The 18,666-nt window shown below is 41.1% G+C and overlaps 1 protein-coding gene across 1 annotated transcript in view; it reads right to left on the reverse strand.

Moving 5' to 3' along the window:
- SPOCK1 (SPARC (osteonectin), cwcv and kazal like domains proteoglycan 1) overlaps positions 1–18,666 on the reverse strand; it is a 324,902-nt gene that overhangs the window by 7,959 nt on the left and 298,277 nt on the right. Inside the window, exons 7-9 of the mRNA XM_049829957.1 lie at positions 10,633–10,749; positions 3,616–3,837; positions 2,946–3,008 (exon numbers count right to left, since the gene is read on the reverse strand). Of these exons, the coding sequence (XP_049685914.1) occupies positions 2,946–3,008; positions 3,616–3,837; positions 10,633–10,749 (402 nt within the window). The remainder of the gene's footprint in view (positions 1–2,945; positions 3,009–3,615; positions 3,838–10,632; positions 10,750–18,666) is intronic.

An 18,666-nucleotide genomic window follows, 5' to 3' on the forward strand; every position in this document is an offset into this window, starting at 1 on the left:
GCCCATTTAGTGGGACTCTTGCACCCCATAATTTGGTTTGGCATCAGACAACATCTGCGGACTTTGGAAGGAGAAAGGAGTTTTCCTCTCCAGAGGTTCTTGCACAGGTGGTGCTACCCCACAAGTGTGGAGCGGATCGCTGGTGGACCAGCTTTGCTACTAAGCACTACAAAATGTTAGTCACTCCCCACTGAACTGCCTCAGGATAGTGAATCCTGCTTCCCTCACCTCTCTGTCCCATGGAGTATGTAAGTATTCCATGCAAACTTGAACAGCCCTGTTGCATCTATATCCTCTTTACGGATCCAGACCTATCTCTCTTTTTCTTTTTTTTGCAGCATTTCCTTATCTATATAATGCTCCCCTTCCTCAGAGGACATGGGGAGAATAATTATATGCTAAAGATAGTGAAGCACACAGGTAAAAGCCTGACAGAATTAAGTGCTAGCCAGCATAAAGCTCCTTGTATTAGCTGTTATATTAGCTGAATTCACAGGGCTGATACAGAAGAAAATAGTGACGGGAGTAGAAATTTATTACCTTAGTGATGTGGGAGAAGCATTATCAGGCTGCACAGTTGTATGTTCTAAAAGTACACTCTCTGCAGTTAATTGTACTCTAGATAAATCTGGTAGGAAAAGATGAATAGTGCTGTTTACTTTTTAATTCAGTCCCCTGGGATGCTAGACTCTATTTGAAAGCCTCCAAATTCAACATATCTAATGGCAATGGCTTTGAAGTACTTTGTTGCGACTGTCATGTGTTTTGAAAAATATATAGAGAACAAAATATCAGAAGTCATCGTTTTTTATCAATAGATACAAGTTAACAGAAAACTTCTTCATGCGTACTGCCCAGACTGGAAATGCTGTGCTCTGTATGTCAGGGATAGAGGAGGAAAGAGAATAATTAAAGGTTAGTTTCTCTGAAAATATTCATCTCTCTTTTCAATCTTTATTGTTGCTACAAGTGTGTTTCTTGTCACGTGTATGTTTTGGTTTCCATTTGCATGATTTTTCAGTCAGTGAAGAGAAAAGACAATGTTTTCCGCTGTATAAATAGCTATGAGATCAGATTAAAATCTCACAGACAGGTGCCATTATGCAGGCAGACTTTCAAAGTAGGTGAAGCAAAGAGTTCCTCTCTATATTATAATTTTCTAGCTTGTGGAACAACCTATGCCTGACACATCTTGATTTGTTGAGCTTAGCCACTTTCATCCTTCACTTTTTTTAATACAGTTGACTAGAAGTTATTTGTGTTAAGGGACCATTCTTAGTGCTTTTACTTTGTCATTTTACTCCTGCTATTGTGATCAGATCCCAGTGACATGTGCTACAACTGCCTGCATGTTGTACTACCTGCAATACAGCCATCATTTTTCCCTGCACACTGGAACAAACCACTTATGTTTCAACCTAGATGACATTTATTGCATATAGCAAATAACAGCAAAGCATAAAATAAATATGGGATAGCCAAAGCTATCTATTAGGAACTGGGCTTCTTATTCTTTTAGGTGGCTTTGAAAATCATGACACCCATGAGACAGAGAACACGGTGACTTCCTCTGCCACAACATGCATTTGAACGCAAATGCAAAATATTTACTGAACGGAGCATACATACAAGCGAGCAATCAATCCTCCCTTTGCTCCCACAGCTATGAACAGCAGGAGCTGTAACTCTGAAACATCTTAATCTTTATGTGAACTTGCTATGAAAGGATGATGGAACTAAACCACAGTGCCGGCGGCCTTTGGGAATGTTTATTCCTAGTTTAAACCAACAATCCGGGTTGGGATTGTTCGGAAGGTACCTGAACCTTGCGTCCAAATGGCAGCAGCATCTGGAAATGGCAGGGTTTGGCAAAGATGAGCTTTGCAGAAGCTCTGTTTGTAGGGTTGGCTAATCAGACTAAAACCTGAGAGCAACCTGAGAAGCAGAGAGCAACCTGAGAAGCCTTGCAGCAGAGCTGAGGTGCACGCTCTGTGCTGCAGCTAGTGATGCTGTAAGAACCTGACACGGGTTCGCGATGATGGGCCCGACAGCCCGGGTCTGAGGTAAGCCAGACTCTTCAAGGGTGAAATGCAGCGCTTTCTGTAAACAGAGACTTTAATCTGTACTGGTACGGCTCACATGGTTTGGCCCTAGGTACACAAATGCACTAGGACAGAAGTTTCAGTAAGATACCACCACATAAACGCTAGGCTACAGAACACCCTGTGATTTTAGGGTATGGAATCAGTTACCTTAAATTTACTCAGTTCAACAACCCTATTTTTCAGCAATTAAATGGCAAAATGCCATATGGGGATTTCTTTCACCTAATTTTAGATATGCGTCAGAGCAGTGTAAGTTTTCAATCAATTCAGGGCCCCAATAGTCAGTAGAGAGAAGGGCAGGCATTATCACATCTTACTGCACAGAGCATCCGGCAGGGCTGCCTAAAATGAGATGAAATGAATTCCCGTTTCCATACACACAGAATATACTGAAATATTTTTAAGGGTGATTAGGCAAAACCGAACCCCAAGGAATGCATGCGTTACACCGTAACTGGAAGAAGACATGAACCCATTGGTTTTGCTCTGTGGCACCTTCGGTCACCCTTCAAAAATGGGAGGCTGGAGTATCAAGCAGCCTCTGTACTTACTCTGACCTACGAGGTGATGAAGGCAGTACTGAGCTCTGTGCAGAACAAGGCTTTGCATTTCTGGAGAGCTGTAAATTAGTTCTGAACCCATTGCCACACTGACACCTGTTCTGTATGTTACTATCTCATTATTTGTTTAATTTCATAGTGTCAGGCCTACACTCTGTGGTGCATATTCCTGACTCAAAACATTAGTCTCTAATTGAAAAACCATTACTGCATATAAAGTTACAATAATCACAGAAGCTTTAATTAGTTGAGTAAATGAATAGCAAGTAATCAAACTTACCCAACAGACTCTTCCCTCTACTTAGCTTTTGAATTCTATTCATTTCATTCTGGCAAGGAAGACCTAAAATATAATGTATGAGAATCAGTTTCCAGATGGTACGGGACAGGCTCTGTAATGACTGGCTTCACTACTGACATGAAATGTAGACTACTGTACACCTGGGAACGAAAGAAGCCCATATGCTGGTACTGTACTGCAAAACAAATTTATGTCATTAGCTCCACTAATTAAAAAAAAAAAAAAGCAACACGCTGTAGTTGAGAATAGTGTTTGGGGGCCATTTTCATTGTTAAACCATTTTTCCTCTCTTTTCACCAAACTGACATAATGCCAGCTCTCTTATTTATGATTTGCTAATTGACTAATTTTTGCATTAATAAAGGGTAAGTTCTTGAGCTTTCTATCAGCAATAGAGCTTACTTCTAGACTGTATGCACTGGCACTTACTACTTCTTTGTTTGTTTTAATGATCAAGGGATATTAATGTAGTTTGTCTGTCACATTAAATACTGTTACACAATGCCCTTTCACACCAGCGCTGGAGAAAAGAGCTTTTTAAGGCCGCTGACTGCCAATTACCAAACTACCTCTATAAGCAGGTCAATCAAACCTGAAACGCAAGGAGACTCGAACAACTTCTCTTTGCACTGCAAATTCTACAACTCACCGCCCGGCTTCTGGAAGCAGTAGCACCACTCGTTGTTTGAAAGCTTTCCGTCTTTGAAGGAGTCGCAAGAGTTGAAGAGAGGCTTGACGCATGGCTCATACTTATCCAGATAAATGGCACTGATCTCCGAGGGATCCAGCAGCAGGTCATAGTTCATGTCAAGTTTGTTGAACATCCAGCCTAAGGAATCCTTACAGATTGGTAGTATGCTGGTGTCAAATCCTGTAAGAAGATAGGCAAATATCCCCAGCTGAACCCCAGCACGCTCACTGCACAGAAATCATTGCTAAGCTGAAGCCTTGCTAATATTTTTTGGCTGGACTCTGAACATTAACCTGATTTGCCCAAAGCAGAATAAAATTCTAAGACTGAGCTGATTGTGTCAAGCTTAAAACTCAAGCACAGCTACAGACTAGAGCACTACTGACACTCTTTAGGAGCTGTGGGGTGGGGAGAGCTGAGATTACAGCTGATTACTGTAATTCAAAGTTTTTTCTACTCAGAAAATTCTCACTTTTTTTTTTTCTTTTCTGTCCTCAGTCCAAGTGGGTTGGCCTTGTTCCAAGAAACTGAAATGTGATGAGAAAAGGCTGCATCCACTGTATTTTCAAACTAGACTGAGCCTGAACACAAACTAAATCCTGTTTCCCAGACCTGTTTCTAGTTCCCTGATCAAATTCTTTCCTACAGTGCTCTCACCTCCCACCTCCCATCCTAGCTTTTCACTCTTCAAAGCCCTGCCTCCTGTGGTGGACAACAAGATGCTTTGATCTGGATTGCGAGCTGTCTGGGGGAGGCAGGGGGAGAGAAGGGACGAAATGTCTCTTTTGCTCGCACCACGCTGAAGAATGGCACTGCTTCAGCTGGCAGCTCCAGAGAGCTGCATACGCTCTTGCATGCCACACCAGCACTATTCCTTCTTGCGGCCTCCAGCGTTGTGCAGCAATACAGGATTCTGCTCTTCCAGCGCTTTGGAAACCATCATCATCATTCATTTTAATAGCACAGTTCCTTAAAAGACTGCAGCAGCAGCAGCGGTTATCACAGAAAGACGAAGTCATGCATATAGATACCCACGATGTATATGAGATACGTGTTCCAGTATTCTGCAGTCTCCACAAAAACAGTGGCCCTGCCTTCTTTCACAAAGACGACAGGGCATTATAAATGTATACTGTCACTGTATTTTTCAATGCTTGGTACAAATACGGACTAATTTCCATGTTATTTATCCATGATGCAAGAAAGTATATTTGTAATGCAGAGCTAATAAATCTGATAAGAATATTGGTTTCAGCAAGGACTCAGAAACACGCGTACATCGGCTGGGGATTTATAGGCACAGAGGGTACCCGAATCACGCACCCTGGGCTCCTCGTGCTCCCGCTGTTCCAGCTGTGTGCGATAACCTGCCTGTGCACTGTTCGTTCTGCTATGGGCCACGTGGAGAAACCTGATGGGCTTTTTCCTTTTGCTGCATCTTTCACTGAAAGAGGTCAAGCTTAGCCTTATTTGCTGTACACGTCAAGTCCCATTTCACGATGCTGCTTTGTTAAAATGAAACCTGAGATGTTGCTGGAATCACGCTGACAGTTTGTCCAAGCTCTGCAGCCTACCTGCTATTTTAAGTATTAATCCAAAGGAGGGCAGTGCTTTATGCTGGAAGCTATGCTTTTTGTATGCAACTGCAGCCGAAGGTTGTCAGTGACATGGAGGAACAATCAGAAGGGTTAACTAATGGGAAGGTTTATGTCATTCATAATACATGTTTCTCTAAGAAAGGAAGAAGGTAACACCGTTTCCTCAGGGCTAGAGGCAGCTCAGGCAGGGAAGAGAGAAATCATGCTGAACATTTCATCACATTTTTGTGCTGTTATCTCCTCTAACATTATCTAATCGAGTTTGAGCACAGTGAAAAAGAAAAAGGCCATGTGAATAGATGTAGGGAGGAAGCCTGCTTGCCTTGCTGAAGCAATTAGGACTATTGACTTCAATTATTTTATTCATCTGAAGAAGGCAAGCAGGATTTGGTCACCGCGCAATCTCTTGTTGAGTGAAAGGATTTAAGAATCCTTGACTTCGCCTTTACAAAGCACTGAGGAGCAGGGCACACAGTCCTGCCTTGTGCGGGTATATGCTGTGCCTGATTCCCCACCACGGGGCAAGTTAAAAGGAGTCAAACAGGCAGGGGTGGATCATTCAATTGCATAGCGGAGCTGGGATCGGTACATGCTTCAGCTATCCCAGTTTAACAGCTTCCAGGGGAAAAGCAGCTGGGTTCCATTGGCTGCTCTTTTCCTGCACAGATCCCCTCTCTGGTGATGGTTTTTACCCCCTGTCGCGGCACTTACTGCTGCCAAGGTGAATAGCTACAAGATCTGTTGTACAACCGGTTGAGTACGGTACGTGTTGCTCAGCCCTGCGGGTCTCTAAAGGTCACCTCCTAACTGGCAAGGATGGACACAGGGAAGAGGAGATCCTGGCATGAACTTTGCCCCTGTGGGTTATTTGTGAGTCTTGTTTTCGGCCCTGCTGGGAAGTCTTTATCTGTGTGTACAACACGCATTCAGGGATACAACAGCAGCGTGCCCTCAGTACGGATCTGTCTGAGCAGATCACAAGATAGTGACTGATGTGAATGGGAAGCTGCTCTGTGACATACCGCCAGGGCTTGGATGTAAGATATGATCATGAAAGGTCACTCACAAAGACAGTTAATTACATTAGTTGAAGAGTTTTTGATTGTAAGTTCTTATAAACAAGGGAGCTTTCACTGTTGTGACCAGAGTTCCAGATTAGGTTTATTAAGAGGCTGTACTATTAAGCAGTCAGTGCTGGATTATTAGACAGTCTGGTCTGGAAGTCTAAATATTACAGTGGTAGGTGTGACGGAAAGCCCTTCGCTAGATGGTTATTATCAGTGAAAATGTTAGCTCTTTAGCTGGCCCTCAATATGTGGTTGACGGTGAATAGTAGTATCTACCTCCACCTCGTATTGTTTCCTGGTAAAAGCTACTGTCCGTAAATCACTTTTTACAACATTGCATCTGCAGTCCAAAACCAGCGATCCTGGATGCTCTTGGCACCCAGAAACAGGAATGAAAGCAAAGTGTGCCCCGAGTATGCAACGCAGGCTCTGACTTACTGTGTAACTGGGGCAGCTGGTGCAAAATGGTTCTTGGAGCTCACTTACCTTCACTGGGAGGTCACTGTGCTCCCATCAACTTGGTGAGGCCAAGTGATGTTGAATGAATTAACTCCATTTTAGAGTCTTTTGATATACTTGCTTATAAACGTGATGCAATATGCTGGCTGAAATAGACCACACACTGTAATTCTGCAATGAATTAAGTGCTTGGTTAATAGGCTGAACTTCTAGCACAACAGACCTGGAATAACAGTAACCTCAGTGAGAATGTTTCTGCATCTTTCTGCGCATCAGTTCGGCGCTGCAGTGCCTATGGAAGACGCAAGAGAACGGTGCAGGCTCCGTATCCCTCCTGCTCTTGGCTCCTTGGCAGAGGCTGCCAACACAGATGCCAATTAATGTCAGTTGTGGTGGTGGTTGCTCTCATTTGGACACCTGCTCGCAAGGACCTGGACTGAGACCATCATGTTTCTCATTCTGACTGACAGCTGCTCAGCGTCCTAACAACTTTCATTCACTACAGAACTGGAAGGAAATTAAACTGGTGACCTACATGGAAAAGTCTTATATCCCATTACTACGTAAAACGCTCCACCTCCTCTGAATTAAAATGGAATTAAATTTAAAAAAGTCTTTAAGTGAAAATCCTAATTAAAAATAAACACACCTTCTGGCACATAAAATTATTTCCCCCCTTCAAGAGTTGACTTACATGAGCCAGTTTTATTTTATTAAAGTGTACTACAATTAAATTAACAGGGGAATAATTAACCTAATTTCCCCCATCACTTAAAATAAAGGAAGGAGGAGAAGAAATGTTCCCCAGAAAAAAATTCTTTATATTGCATAGATCTCTGGTAAAAGAAAAACAACTCCCACTCCAACCAACGAGACTGTGTAGATACAATACGGGGATGTTATGAATTATCAACGGGCTCAGGAGCAATTTGAATCTGATCTTACTACCTAATTAGTTTTATTATTTCCTTGTGTCAAAGCATGTCCCTGAATTGCTTATATTATTTATTGAGGAGATTTCAATTGTACAAAGCCTGCAGAAGACAAAGTTCCTGGCATATGGTGCTTTGCTGGGATCTGGCAGATAGCTCATTGAATGAGCGTTTGAGATTTCAAACACACTGACTTGCCCTCATCCTTTTCCTTTCAGGAAAGTTAAAAAAAAAAAAAAAAAAAAAAAAAAAGTAGTGTACTTTTTTCTTCACCTGGGGGTGAACTTAATACACTCAAAAAGCTTATTTACACTCACAGTAACATCTTGAAAATTTAATGTAGCATAAAGAAATCTCTGCTGGAACACCTTCTCTAGACAGCTGATGTGTCCGAGGCATCGTAGTCATCGCATCCCACCATCTGTTCCTTTTACCGCCACAGGGGCATACCCAAAATGGATTACTTTGAGGATGTGCATGCCTTTTAAGACTCTACAGGCATAACCAAACCAGTTCAGTTTAATGAAGTGATCAGCCTGGTGAGGAGGGCAACACATGCAGAGCAATAAAAAAAGGGCAATGTGTACATCAGAGCGTATTTCCAGAGCTGCGTGTGTCCTGTTTGCCAGGATTCACACAAATTCTTTTTTTCAGCTTGGGTATGTGAACTTTGCTTTGAATTCTGAGCCCTGTTTAAGATGTCTTTCATTTTTACAAATGTTTGAAGTTGGAGGAAGCCAAATACTGCTGTCCTTACTCTGTTCCTATTTTCAGTGCTACCAGAGAGAATCGGAGCTGCAGAATTTGGCACATGCAGATTAATTCATGAATACTGTTGCAAACTCTTAAAAACAAGCCTAAGTTTTGTGGCATTCAAAAACGATTTAGGCTTCTTAACTGGTAAAGTTTCTCTCTCTCTCTCTCTTTTTTTTTAAACTGACCTATAAGAAAATAAAAGGTGCCAAACTAAGTCAACAGTCTAAAAATGAACATTGTGAGATCAACTGTTTAAGATCATCAAGGCAGCCTTTCATATAAAAGCTGCCAGGAATCAAACTAAACTAAAAAAAGATAACAGCTCCTCTGTGAATCAGAGCAAACACTGCAGAATTACTAGGAATGTTTTTCTCACTGAAATTGCTTCAGCAAAAAAAAAAGACCCAACACCTTTAGGAATGAATTTAGTCTTTGGCCTTTGGTAAGGTCCTCATGAGCAGCTCACAGGTCATCTGCATGAAAAACATCCTTTCGACAATCTGATAGAAGGAGATTTCATGTGGTTCTGGGTCTAAAAGACTTCAGAGAGTTTTAAGTCTGGCACTTTCTGTCATGGGGTCTGAAATGAATTCCCAACTTGAAGGCAGGATTAGCTGTACATCCAGTTGTCTTTTTGCACTATGTTTTGGCTTCCTCCGCATGATAATACTCTTTTTTGGAGTACCGTTTAAGAAATGAGTAGGACATATGGTTTCAAAGATACTGACTTTGTTGTAAATACTATGCAAAGTAAGGGACATATGAAAAAGATCTTTTACACAGAACATGACTTGTTTCACCACGTAGTTTTAAGATACAGTTACTTGGCATTAATGAGCTCTGACTACAGTTATGAGCAATATAGCCTGTGGTATATTCTGTCTCTTTAGGAAGAGGCGATGTATTGCTACACAAGCTCAGAAGTAGCCCAAAAGAAGAGTAGCTGTGGAGACACGGACCAACGGTAAATGACCATCCTGATGTGCTGGGTCTGCTGTACTGCACCTTTAGCTGCTCCAGTCTCACACCGCAGGGAAACCAGGATCTTGGGTCAAAAGAGCCACAAAAGGGAGCAGTTGACTGAACCCTTTAGATTCTATGTGTGTGGACCCTGGCTTTAGACAGCTTGTACCAGAGAATCAGGGCAGTGAAGTGAAGGTCAGTCACACACCTAGATAAAACTTGTGCATCCTACTTCGCAACCCAAGGGCCCACGTGTTTTGGGACATACTACTTAAAAGGATTAATGAGTCCTTACAGAAAATAAATTCGCATTTGCTCTCTGATGAACATGACCTCTTTTGATGCTGTTAACTGAATCTTTCCCCTCCCAGGTGGGTAAATGACATCAAAATCAGTCATGTTGGCTTAACCTACAGAGAGTAAATGTCCTCTAAACTGTTCACTTTCTTCCTTTCTTAATAATAAAAAAAAAGCATCAAAGGAAGCAAAGATGGTGTTATTAAATACGTGGGACACAATAGATTTCAGCTTTCCACACCATTTAACTATTCTAGCTCTGTGGCTGCGATGGGGATGTTTTTATTATTCATGCTCTTATATAAGGTGTTAGCAGGAAATTGCAAAAAAAATTTGAAGTGAGTCTTTTCCAACATTGGCTTAATTTTCCCTATGCTTGTATGCCATGTTTTCATCTCATGCCACTGACACTGGGTCAGAAAATGCTTGGCCATAAACTGTGGGGTAAGCATACGCCACGGTCCATCCCCAGGAAGTGATTTGGATGCAGCCACCTGGATTTGGAGGGTCATGGAATTTAACTGTACAGGCATGAACTATGTCATGCTAGTTAACCTCAGAGCTTGAGAAAAGTCCCTCAGCAGTTTTATTTATTAGTATAGATGCGACCTCCGTGACCTTCGGACACAGTTATTTGCCCGATTAACTTGTAAAGGTCTCTCTGTCTCTGACTGCCAGTTTTTAGAGCAGTTTGGGCCAGAGAGAGTACAGAACGACTGCAGCTCCTTCAGAAAACGGTGCAGCTGTTTATTTGCAGGATCAGGTCTCCTGCGTACCCGCTTACTTGCTGGCACCGGCTTGACGTGAGGTTGTAGCACTAACAGCTGTGCTCAGCTGAATGCTCTCTCAGGCCGGGAAGCTGCCTACAACACTCAATATTCAACGGGTAAGGTGTTTTCTTACTGCCTTGTGCCGTCTCCGAGCTTGTTGGTTTGATGACACGATTTGCGTCCTCGTGAAGAGCACCAAACCAGTCTTTTAGTCGCGAAGCGAGATTCCTCAGTTCTTTGTCTGTGCAAGCTAGAAAAAAGAACAAAGCACCAGACTGAGTCAAGAGCACCAACACAAAACCTTTCTCCAGATAGTCTATTAGAAAAAATATTGTTTATGCTTGTAAAGTCCTTCTCATTAAGAGCTCTGAGGTAGAAGAGAAGGTTAGGGAAAAGGATGCAAGTTGAAAAGAAAATGTAAGCCACTATGAATTAAAAGTTGTACTCGAGTACTTCCTCGGTAGCTGACATGATTTGTGATGGAAGAAGTGACACACAGAGCTACCTGCAGGTTCTCAATCAGAGCTACGTGACTACTTCACTTAAATGTTTTCACCTTTTAGGATTCCAGAGAAAAATATCGGTGAAACAGATGGGGAGGAGGGACATACTTGCCTAGACATACTACTCGAACAAGATGCTAGGAATAATTTATAACCACATTTGGCTTAGTATAAGGCTATTATCACAGTAATAGGAAATATATATACTTATTTATATACATAAAAAAGAAAATCATTATGTTGCTCTAGTTCTACTGCAAATGAGACTTTGCCACCTCTGAAGGTTGCCAATTCCATTTTGTTAGCTGGGTAAAACATTTCTTTTCTTCTAAATTTTTACTGAGAAATATCTAATTTTTCCAGAAATTTCTGCCAAGAGATTAATGTCCAGCAGAAGCAAATATTTTTAAGGAAGAAAGCTGCATTAGTCACCAGTCTCTGTCAGAAAAAAATATTCTTGTTTCTGTATCATGTTTAGTGCTTAAAATTCACATGCTCAGACAATTTTATTATTCCTGCTGTGCGCTCATTCTACATTTTAAACGACATTTCTTGGAATACAGAGCAAGATTTTATGCCACAGAGGCAGACATCCTTCACAGGGCAAGCCACAATATGTCTTCTCCAATTCACTGCACATTATAATTTTCCTCCTTCCACCTTATTGAAGAACAATTGAGTCCCACAGCTTGTCTTCCCAAGCTAAACTCACTGCTCCAATGACTGCAATGAACTTGCCGATACCTCATGGCTCTGGTGAGTATTTGTTTGTTCTCACAGGGGTTTTGGGGTCAGACATAACTCTGAAGTTAAAAATAGGACATTATAGCTTTTTCTAAGTGGAAAATTTTGTAGCATTTGCGGGGTGGGAGGGTGAAAAAGAAAGATTTTCCCATTTTTCTGTAATGCTGAAAGAGTTTGATATGTTTTCCTATTAAAGATAAAAATATGAAGGTCACTATCCTACTAAGGCTGAGTCCAGGTAAGGAAAAATCAGGTCTTAAAGAAAAAAACAATTAATGTCAAATAAATGGAAGACAATACAATATTAACCTTAAAGTGGCTTACATTACTGAAAAAGCTTATTTTCTCACTTAAATTAACATTATATTTACTCATTGTAAACTATCCTATTTTTGCAAGCTAAGACAAAAATGATAGAGTGATAGCATTTTTGAGCCCACCATGCCATCTTTTTTATAAGGAACATCTCATGCCACTATTGTTCCTTGGCTGTTACTCACAAAGTCTTTTATCAGAGAAAAATCACAACAGAAATAATACCAGAACAAATTCTATCATCCTGCCTGTAACAAGCCCCCATCAGGAGATGTTGCCTGAAGGACTGAGGGGGTAGGAAGAAAACTAATTTTATAGGTAATAAATATTCAGCAATGAACTAGCTCTAGACAGGCACGAATGATTTCTTATTTTGTGAATTTAGATCCATAAAGAAATTTCCATCGTGCACTAATTTCGAGAGGAGCTGGGCACCTAAATACATGTTAGAAGTGATGGAGATACTGCTTTTTACATGGGATCGAGATGCTTTTTCTGCATCCCCTGTTGAATTGCCATCAGCTGATTTTCATGAGACATAATTTTTGCCAAAATATTATTAGGCAACTACAGCAACATGAGAGACCATAATAGCCTTCTTCTCAATAACCTGTCTTCACAAATGTTTTCTGAGAAGGAGCGTAGCAATAATTGTATCATCTTTCAGAATTAAAAGCAGGCAGTATCTTTTCTTTCCTTCTGCCAAGTAGCCGTCTCGTCCTTTGAAAGTCAGTTTTGCAAAGGCAAAAAAGAGAAATATAATGCATAACAAGTAAGTGTTGTTTAGCCCATACCTCATATATGACAGGTTATCCATATGTTCAGAGTATTTCACAAATGTATCTCCAGTCAAAACTGCACATATAAACACAGCTTTGACTACCGATTATATCAAGTGGGTGAAAAAAAAAGAGGATTCAGTTGATCGAGAAACGAGTAACGTAGTTTTATTGCGAAAACCTGATACCTATTAAATATTTATTGTGGCACACGACATCTTTAGGAAGCCAAGGCTGGAACTCTGGACTACAAACAGCCATTCCTGTGCCATCCTGACACCCCCATCGTGCCTTCTGTAAAGGTATACTGAGCTTCATGGACTTTCAGTCAACAAGTCACAGGAAAAAAAATAAAAAAATTAAAGAAAATACCCTCTAGGGCTGTTTTCCTTATTCAGATTTGTGTACTTCCAAATACAAAGACAACTCTAGACACCACAGAAACCTAAGGTAAGTCAAATGCTCTGAGGGATGCTGTATTTGCTCTCAAACTCGCAGTGCCATCCTGCCAGTGCAGAGTGCCAGGCAGGAGCTTGGAGCTCGCTCACCTCCTCTCCCGGCCTCAGCACCACGCAGAATGGCCTTCCCACTGAAAAACTAATGTCTCTGAAATAAATTTCACAAAGTGGTCATTTGGTTTAAACTGCATTGACTGAGGTAATTTGAATCCATGCTTTTAAATTGCAATAGAAAACAGGATTGAATGCACAGTGTAGGTGGAACACAAGTAGATTAATTAATGGTAAATCAGACTTGAAACGATTTTTCTGTCTAGTCGAGCCAATCAAACACGTCAGGATTTGTAACATGCCATTCACAGTGAAGTGTTTTTTGGGTTTTTTTTGCTTGTCTGTAATGCTAACCATGTCAAGAACCAGCTTTTACCACGCACATGTACACTCCTGCTTACACCAGTTCTCTGCCGTTACCCAAGCGCTGCAATCCATGACCTACCTCAGCTCGGTCATACCCTACGGCTGCTCAAACGGACACAGGACCCCTGTATCCTTCTGTCATTCCCTAACAATATTTCTCTTGATTTTGATGGAGCAAGAATAGGCTTTCAGCCTCTTCTGTGCTGTAGCTTCCTCGAAGGCTGCCTCATTCACTCGCTCCGAGGGCAGTCTTTAACAGCGGGCTCTGGGTGATGCATTCTCTTGTTTTCACCAACAAGTGTGCAAAATGCCACAAACCCTGCAGATTTCCTTTGGAATTCAGTCTGAGGCACAACTTGACAGTAAGCCCAGAACTGGAGTTTTCTGCATTCTGGAGAGGTTTTTTTGTGAATAACTGAGATATTCCTTAAGTATGTTGCTTCAGGATAATTCAAGAGTGGATATTATGTTGAGGTTCTCTCTTAGGACTGCAGTCTTTCTTCACAAGAATAACTGCTGTTTCATGAGTAAAACAGGAACCAACTGTGCTGTTAATATGTAGTGAATAACAAATTTCTTCACGAGACTTCAAAAATTTAATGCAAAGTTCAGTTAAATTTCTATTCAAGCGTTTCATGCTCTCAATCTTACTTTCTACTGAACATTAAAATAGAGGAAGTATTATTTTACATTTCTTGTATTAAATTGTATTTTAATGCTACTATGCGTGGTTAAAAAGATTCTGTCTACCTAATGAAACTGCATTCTATTTTATTTATTTTATTTGAACATTTTCAGACGTTCCTAATAATTCTGAATTTGTTTGGTTTGGGACATGTTATTTTAGACACTTCAGAGTGGATTGACATTCAGAGGGCAAGAGTCTAATGCACACAAAGTCAGGCTCAGCCTCCAGCTGGGTATCCAGGAACCAGAGCACTTAATGATTTATTTCTTGTGGTAGACCCCATTAGTTACATATCAAACAATTAGGAAGCATAGCTCTGAGGAACCCCAGATCTAAGATCCTGATATATAAATTTGCATTAGTATAAGTTATAAAGCATTTTTTAAGAACCCTCTTCATGAAAAATACAGTGCAAATGTACCTCTCTACTATTAATAGAAGTTTCAAGTAACATTTCTCAGATGAGAAGAATAGAGCTGTAGGAGGAATAGATGTGATAATGGGTCTCTTGCTACTTGAAGATCTATAAGGAGAGAATACTTAGGTTGCAAACAATATGGATATTAACATGACTTGAAGCACTGATTAAAAAATCTGCGATAAAGAGACACACCAAGGGAGGAATCTCTCTATAGCCCCTCTCTAGCAACTGAAATCTGTCCAGTCAACTGTCAACAGCCACTTAAAACTCTAGTGCTCTGAAAAAGACACAAGTGCAAACACATGCAAATATGGATTTTTACTTCTGTGTGTATTTTCTTCAAGATAAGACAATCTGGCTTCAATTCATTACCTACACCTCTTAAAAAGGGAAAACCCCAAAGACTTTATCCTTGTTATTTTATTGATGCCACCAAAAGTTCTGCCTTAGCAGCCCTCTGATACCAGGTTCCCACATAACATTAAATCCCGGATCCGTCGCTGCTGACGTGCTCCAGTGACGTCCGTTCACAGCCCACACCTTCCCTGCCTGCAGCAGGTTGGTATTGCTGCTGTTACAAATGGGGATGGCAAGGCAGGCTGGTTAACGCCCAGCTCGCCAACTTGATCACAGTGCCCAGTGCCCTGCGCCTGACGTGGCAGCGGGACCACGAGCAGCGGCAGAATCCGTCGCTTCTCTGCGTCACGGCAATGCGAACGCAGGATGAGGATCTCTGCTGCTGGATCCAGCTGACATCCTCAGATCTGAATCTGCAGATGTTAAGAATCATCCTGCAGAAGTGATTTAATAGCAAGCACTGAAAGTGCAGATTTATTCCCAAGGGTGAAGCAATTCATCCAGCAGTTATTTATTCCTAACAAACTGAAAGCACTGTTGCTAAATACCTATTTTCACCAAGCAGAAAACATTAATCTGACCTCATGGAAAGCCATTAGCATGCTGTAAAGGCTCAGGGTTTTATAGGCATGCTTCCATTATGGACTTTTTCAGCTTTACAGATACTAATCTATATACATTGGTGGTGAAAATGAATGGTATATATGCTGGTTTTGGCTGGGATAGAGTTAATTTCTTCACAGTAGCTGGTATGGGGCTGTGTTTTGGATTTGTGCTGAAAACAGTGTCGATAACACAGGGATGTTTTAGTAATTGCTGTGCAGTGCTTACACACAGTCAAGGCCTTTTCTGCTTCTCCTCCCACCAGCCAGCAGGCTGGGGGGGCACGAGAATTCGGGAGGGGACCCAGCCGGGACAGCTGACCCCAGCTGACCCAAGGGATATTCCAGACCGTACGACATCATGCTCAGCACAGAAAGCTGGGGGAAGAGGAAGAAGGGGGGGACGTTCAGAGTTAGGGCGTTTGTCTTCCCAAGTCACCGTTACGTGTGATGGAGCCCGGCTTTCCTGGAGATGGCTGAACACCTGCCTGCCCGTGGGAAGTGGGGAATGAATTCCTTGGTTTGCTTGGCTTGTGCAAGTGGCTTTTGCTTTACCTATTAAACTGTCTTTATCTCAACCCATGAGTTTTCTCACTTCTTTTACCCTTCTGCTTCTCTCCCCAGTCCCACCCAGGGGAGGAGTGAGCGAGCGGCTGTGTGGGGCTTAGCTGCCGGCTGGGGTTAAACCACCACAGTAAAATATTTAATGTCACTCTTTCAGGGGGGACTTTCAAAAGTGCTCAGTGCCAGAAATCAACATTAAACTGAACTTACCTGTAGACGCATGAGGTTAAATCAATATTGAATGTTCTCTCACATCCCATTTTTACTCCAGCCTAGCAAAACAATATTGTAAAATCTCCAGCTGCTAACAAAACAAGCCTTATAACTCATGGTGCAGTTAACTCTAAACAAAACTTAGTACTAAAGAAGTACATTACTGCATTACTGCGTGAATGTCTCACTTGCTGCCGTAACGTTCTGGTACTATGTGACAAGCCAGGAGTCCATATTGTCCAGGAAAAAGTTGCAGTGATACATTACCCTGTATTTCACAATAAGCAAGCTATGCAACCAGATTCACAGAGCGTGTGTAACTTTTTATGTCATTTGACTTCTCTGTCATCTACCTGGCATGTATCTGTTGCCTTATCATTACTACTGTTATTATTGTAATAATAATTCTTACAAATACTACTACATGACTACCAATTACACGTGGAAAGACTGGTTCTTTGGGTTTACGTTATTGTTATACAATACTAAATAGCCTCTTAGGTAGAGATTGAGGAGCATATTCCCTATTCCCTGAATGCCAAAGTGGAGTATGTGAAGATTCCCTGAAAGCTGGACTAGTTTGAACTGTTTCTGTACTGTAGAGGAAAGTAAACTGCAAATGCAGAGAAATTAAAACAAAAGAAATAAAGTAGAATCTTTAAAAAACCGCATATTTAGCTACTGAGGTTAGTGTCCTTTCCACATGAAGAAAATCTGCCATGACAGAATTCAGCTTAGGAACACGTCACTAATTTTGAGTCACCTGCTTAAAAAGATGCAAGTGTCCTGCCATGGAGCAGAACCAACATGTTGCGATCGAGGTGACCAGCCACGTAATGTGAATAAGAAATGGCAAACGTTGCAAGAGAGTCCGTCTCAATCCATAGTCTGAATTTCAGACTTGGAGTTCCCTGAGCAGCTAGAGGGAGTGGATGAATCAATGGAGACTAGCGCTGCTTGGCTCACAAGCAGAAAACCAGCTGTATTTGTAAGACATATTAGTTGTAACAAGCAGTTCAGTCATTTGTCCTGTGAGCCTGGAGGACAAGTCCATTTAGTTTTGATTAAAATGTGATATAGCACAAACCTACATGACATTGCCCAATAGTGGTGTTATATTCTTCCAGTTACAAATAGGACAGGCATAGTTTCAACAATTCAGAAGGAAAAAGAGGTCTCCTTTTTGTATTTTTGAAGACTAGCCTGACAAAGTTATATGGTAAAACACATATTTAAAACACCGTAATAACACTATCTAAAAAGCTTTGATGTAAAGGTATGATAGCACGGAAGTTGACAGGAGACAATGCTCATCTTTTGTACTAACTTTTATATTATTCTACCCATAAAACCAAAATGTGTCAATTTTAATCATGCTTCCTCCGACAAACATCACTACATTTTCTCTCTTGTAGGTAAGTCAACAACTTCACCCTGCTCTAATTGTTTCTATATGTGTGTAGATTATCACAAGAGGTTTTAAAACTAAAGTAAAAAAAAAATGTATCAGCTTTCAGGCTTCAGGGAGTGTGTCTGCTCCCAGTCATGTAGAATACAAAGCATGTTCTAAAAACTGCTGCTGCAGGAGCTGATTTGTAAGTAAACATCAAGATAAATTCAGTGCTGTGCTGACCCTCTACTTCAAATACAACTACACACATATGCATATAAACACGTACACGTATATGTGACTTGTAGATGACTCCAGGTGTTTTATCTGTGATATTTTGGTGATGCAATTACGGCAATAATTACCCTCACAAATATTTCACCGTTCTTGTTTGGAAGGGGCAACGCTCTAATTTGATCTTTTCATTGAGGCTTCAGACAACTTCTTATAACAATAAAAAATGAAGTATTATGCCAATAATTTTATGAAGTAGAAAGGAAAGGACTGTTTACTATTACTATAAGCAAAGGTATTGCATTCTAAACATGCTTTGCTGGTTCGTTAAATGAAGGTCTTTCATTTAAAATTGCTCCTGTAGTCACCAACATTTCATGACAAAGTTCTACGCGGGTGTATTTGTCGCACTGCATTTTTGGCATTCATTGGCTATTCTTCCACGGGGTTGACACCTTTGCTGATAACCACCTCTAATCCTT

This window comes from Accipiter gentilis, chromosome 26 (genome assembly GCF_929443795.1).
Source record: "Accipiter gentilis chromosome 26, bAccGen1.1, whole genome shotgun sequence".
Taxonomy (NCBI): domain Eukaryota; kingdom Metazoa; phylum Chordata; class Aves; order Accipitriformes; family Accipitridae; genus Astur; species Astur gentilis.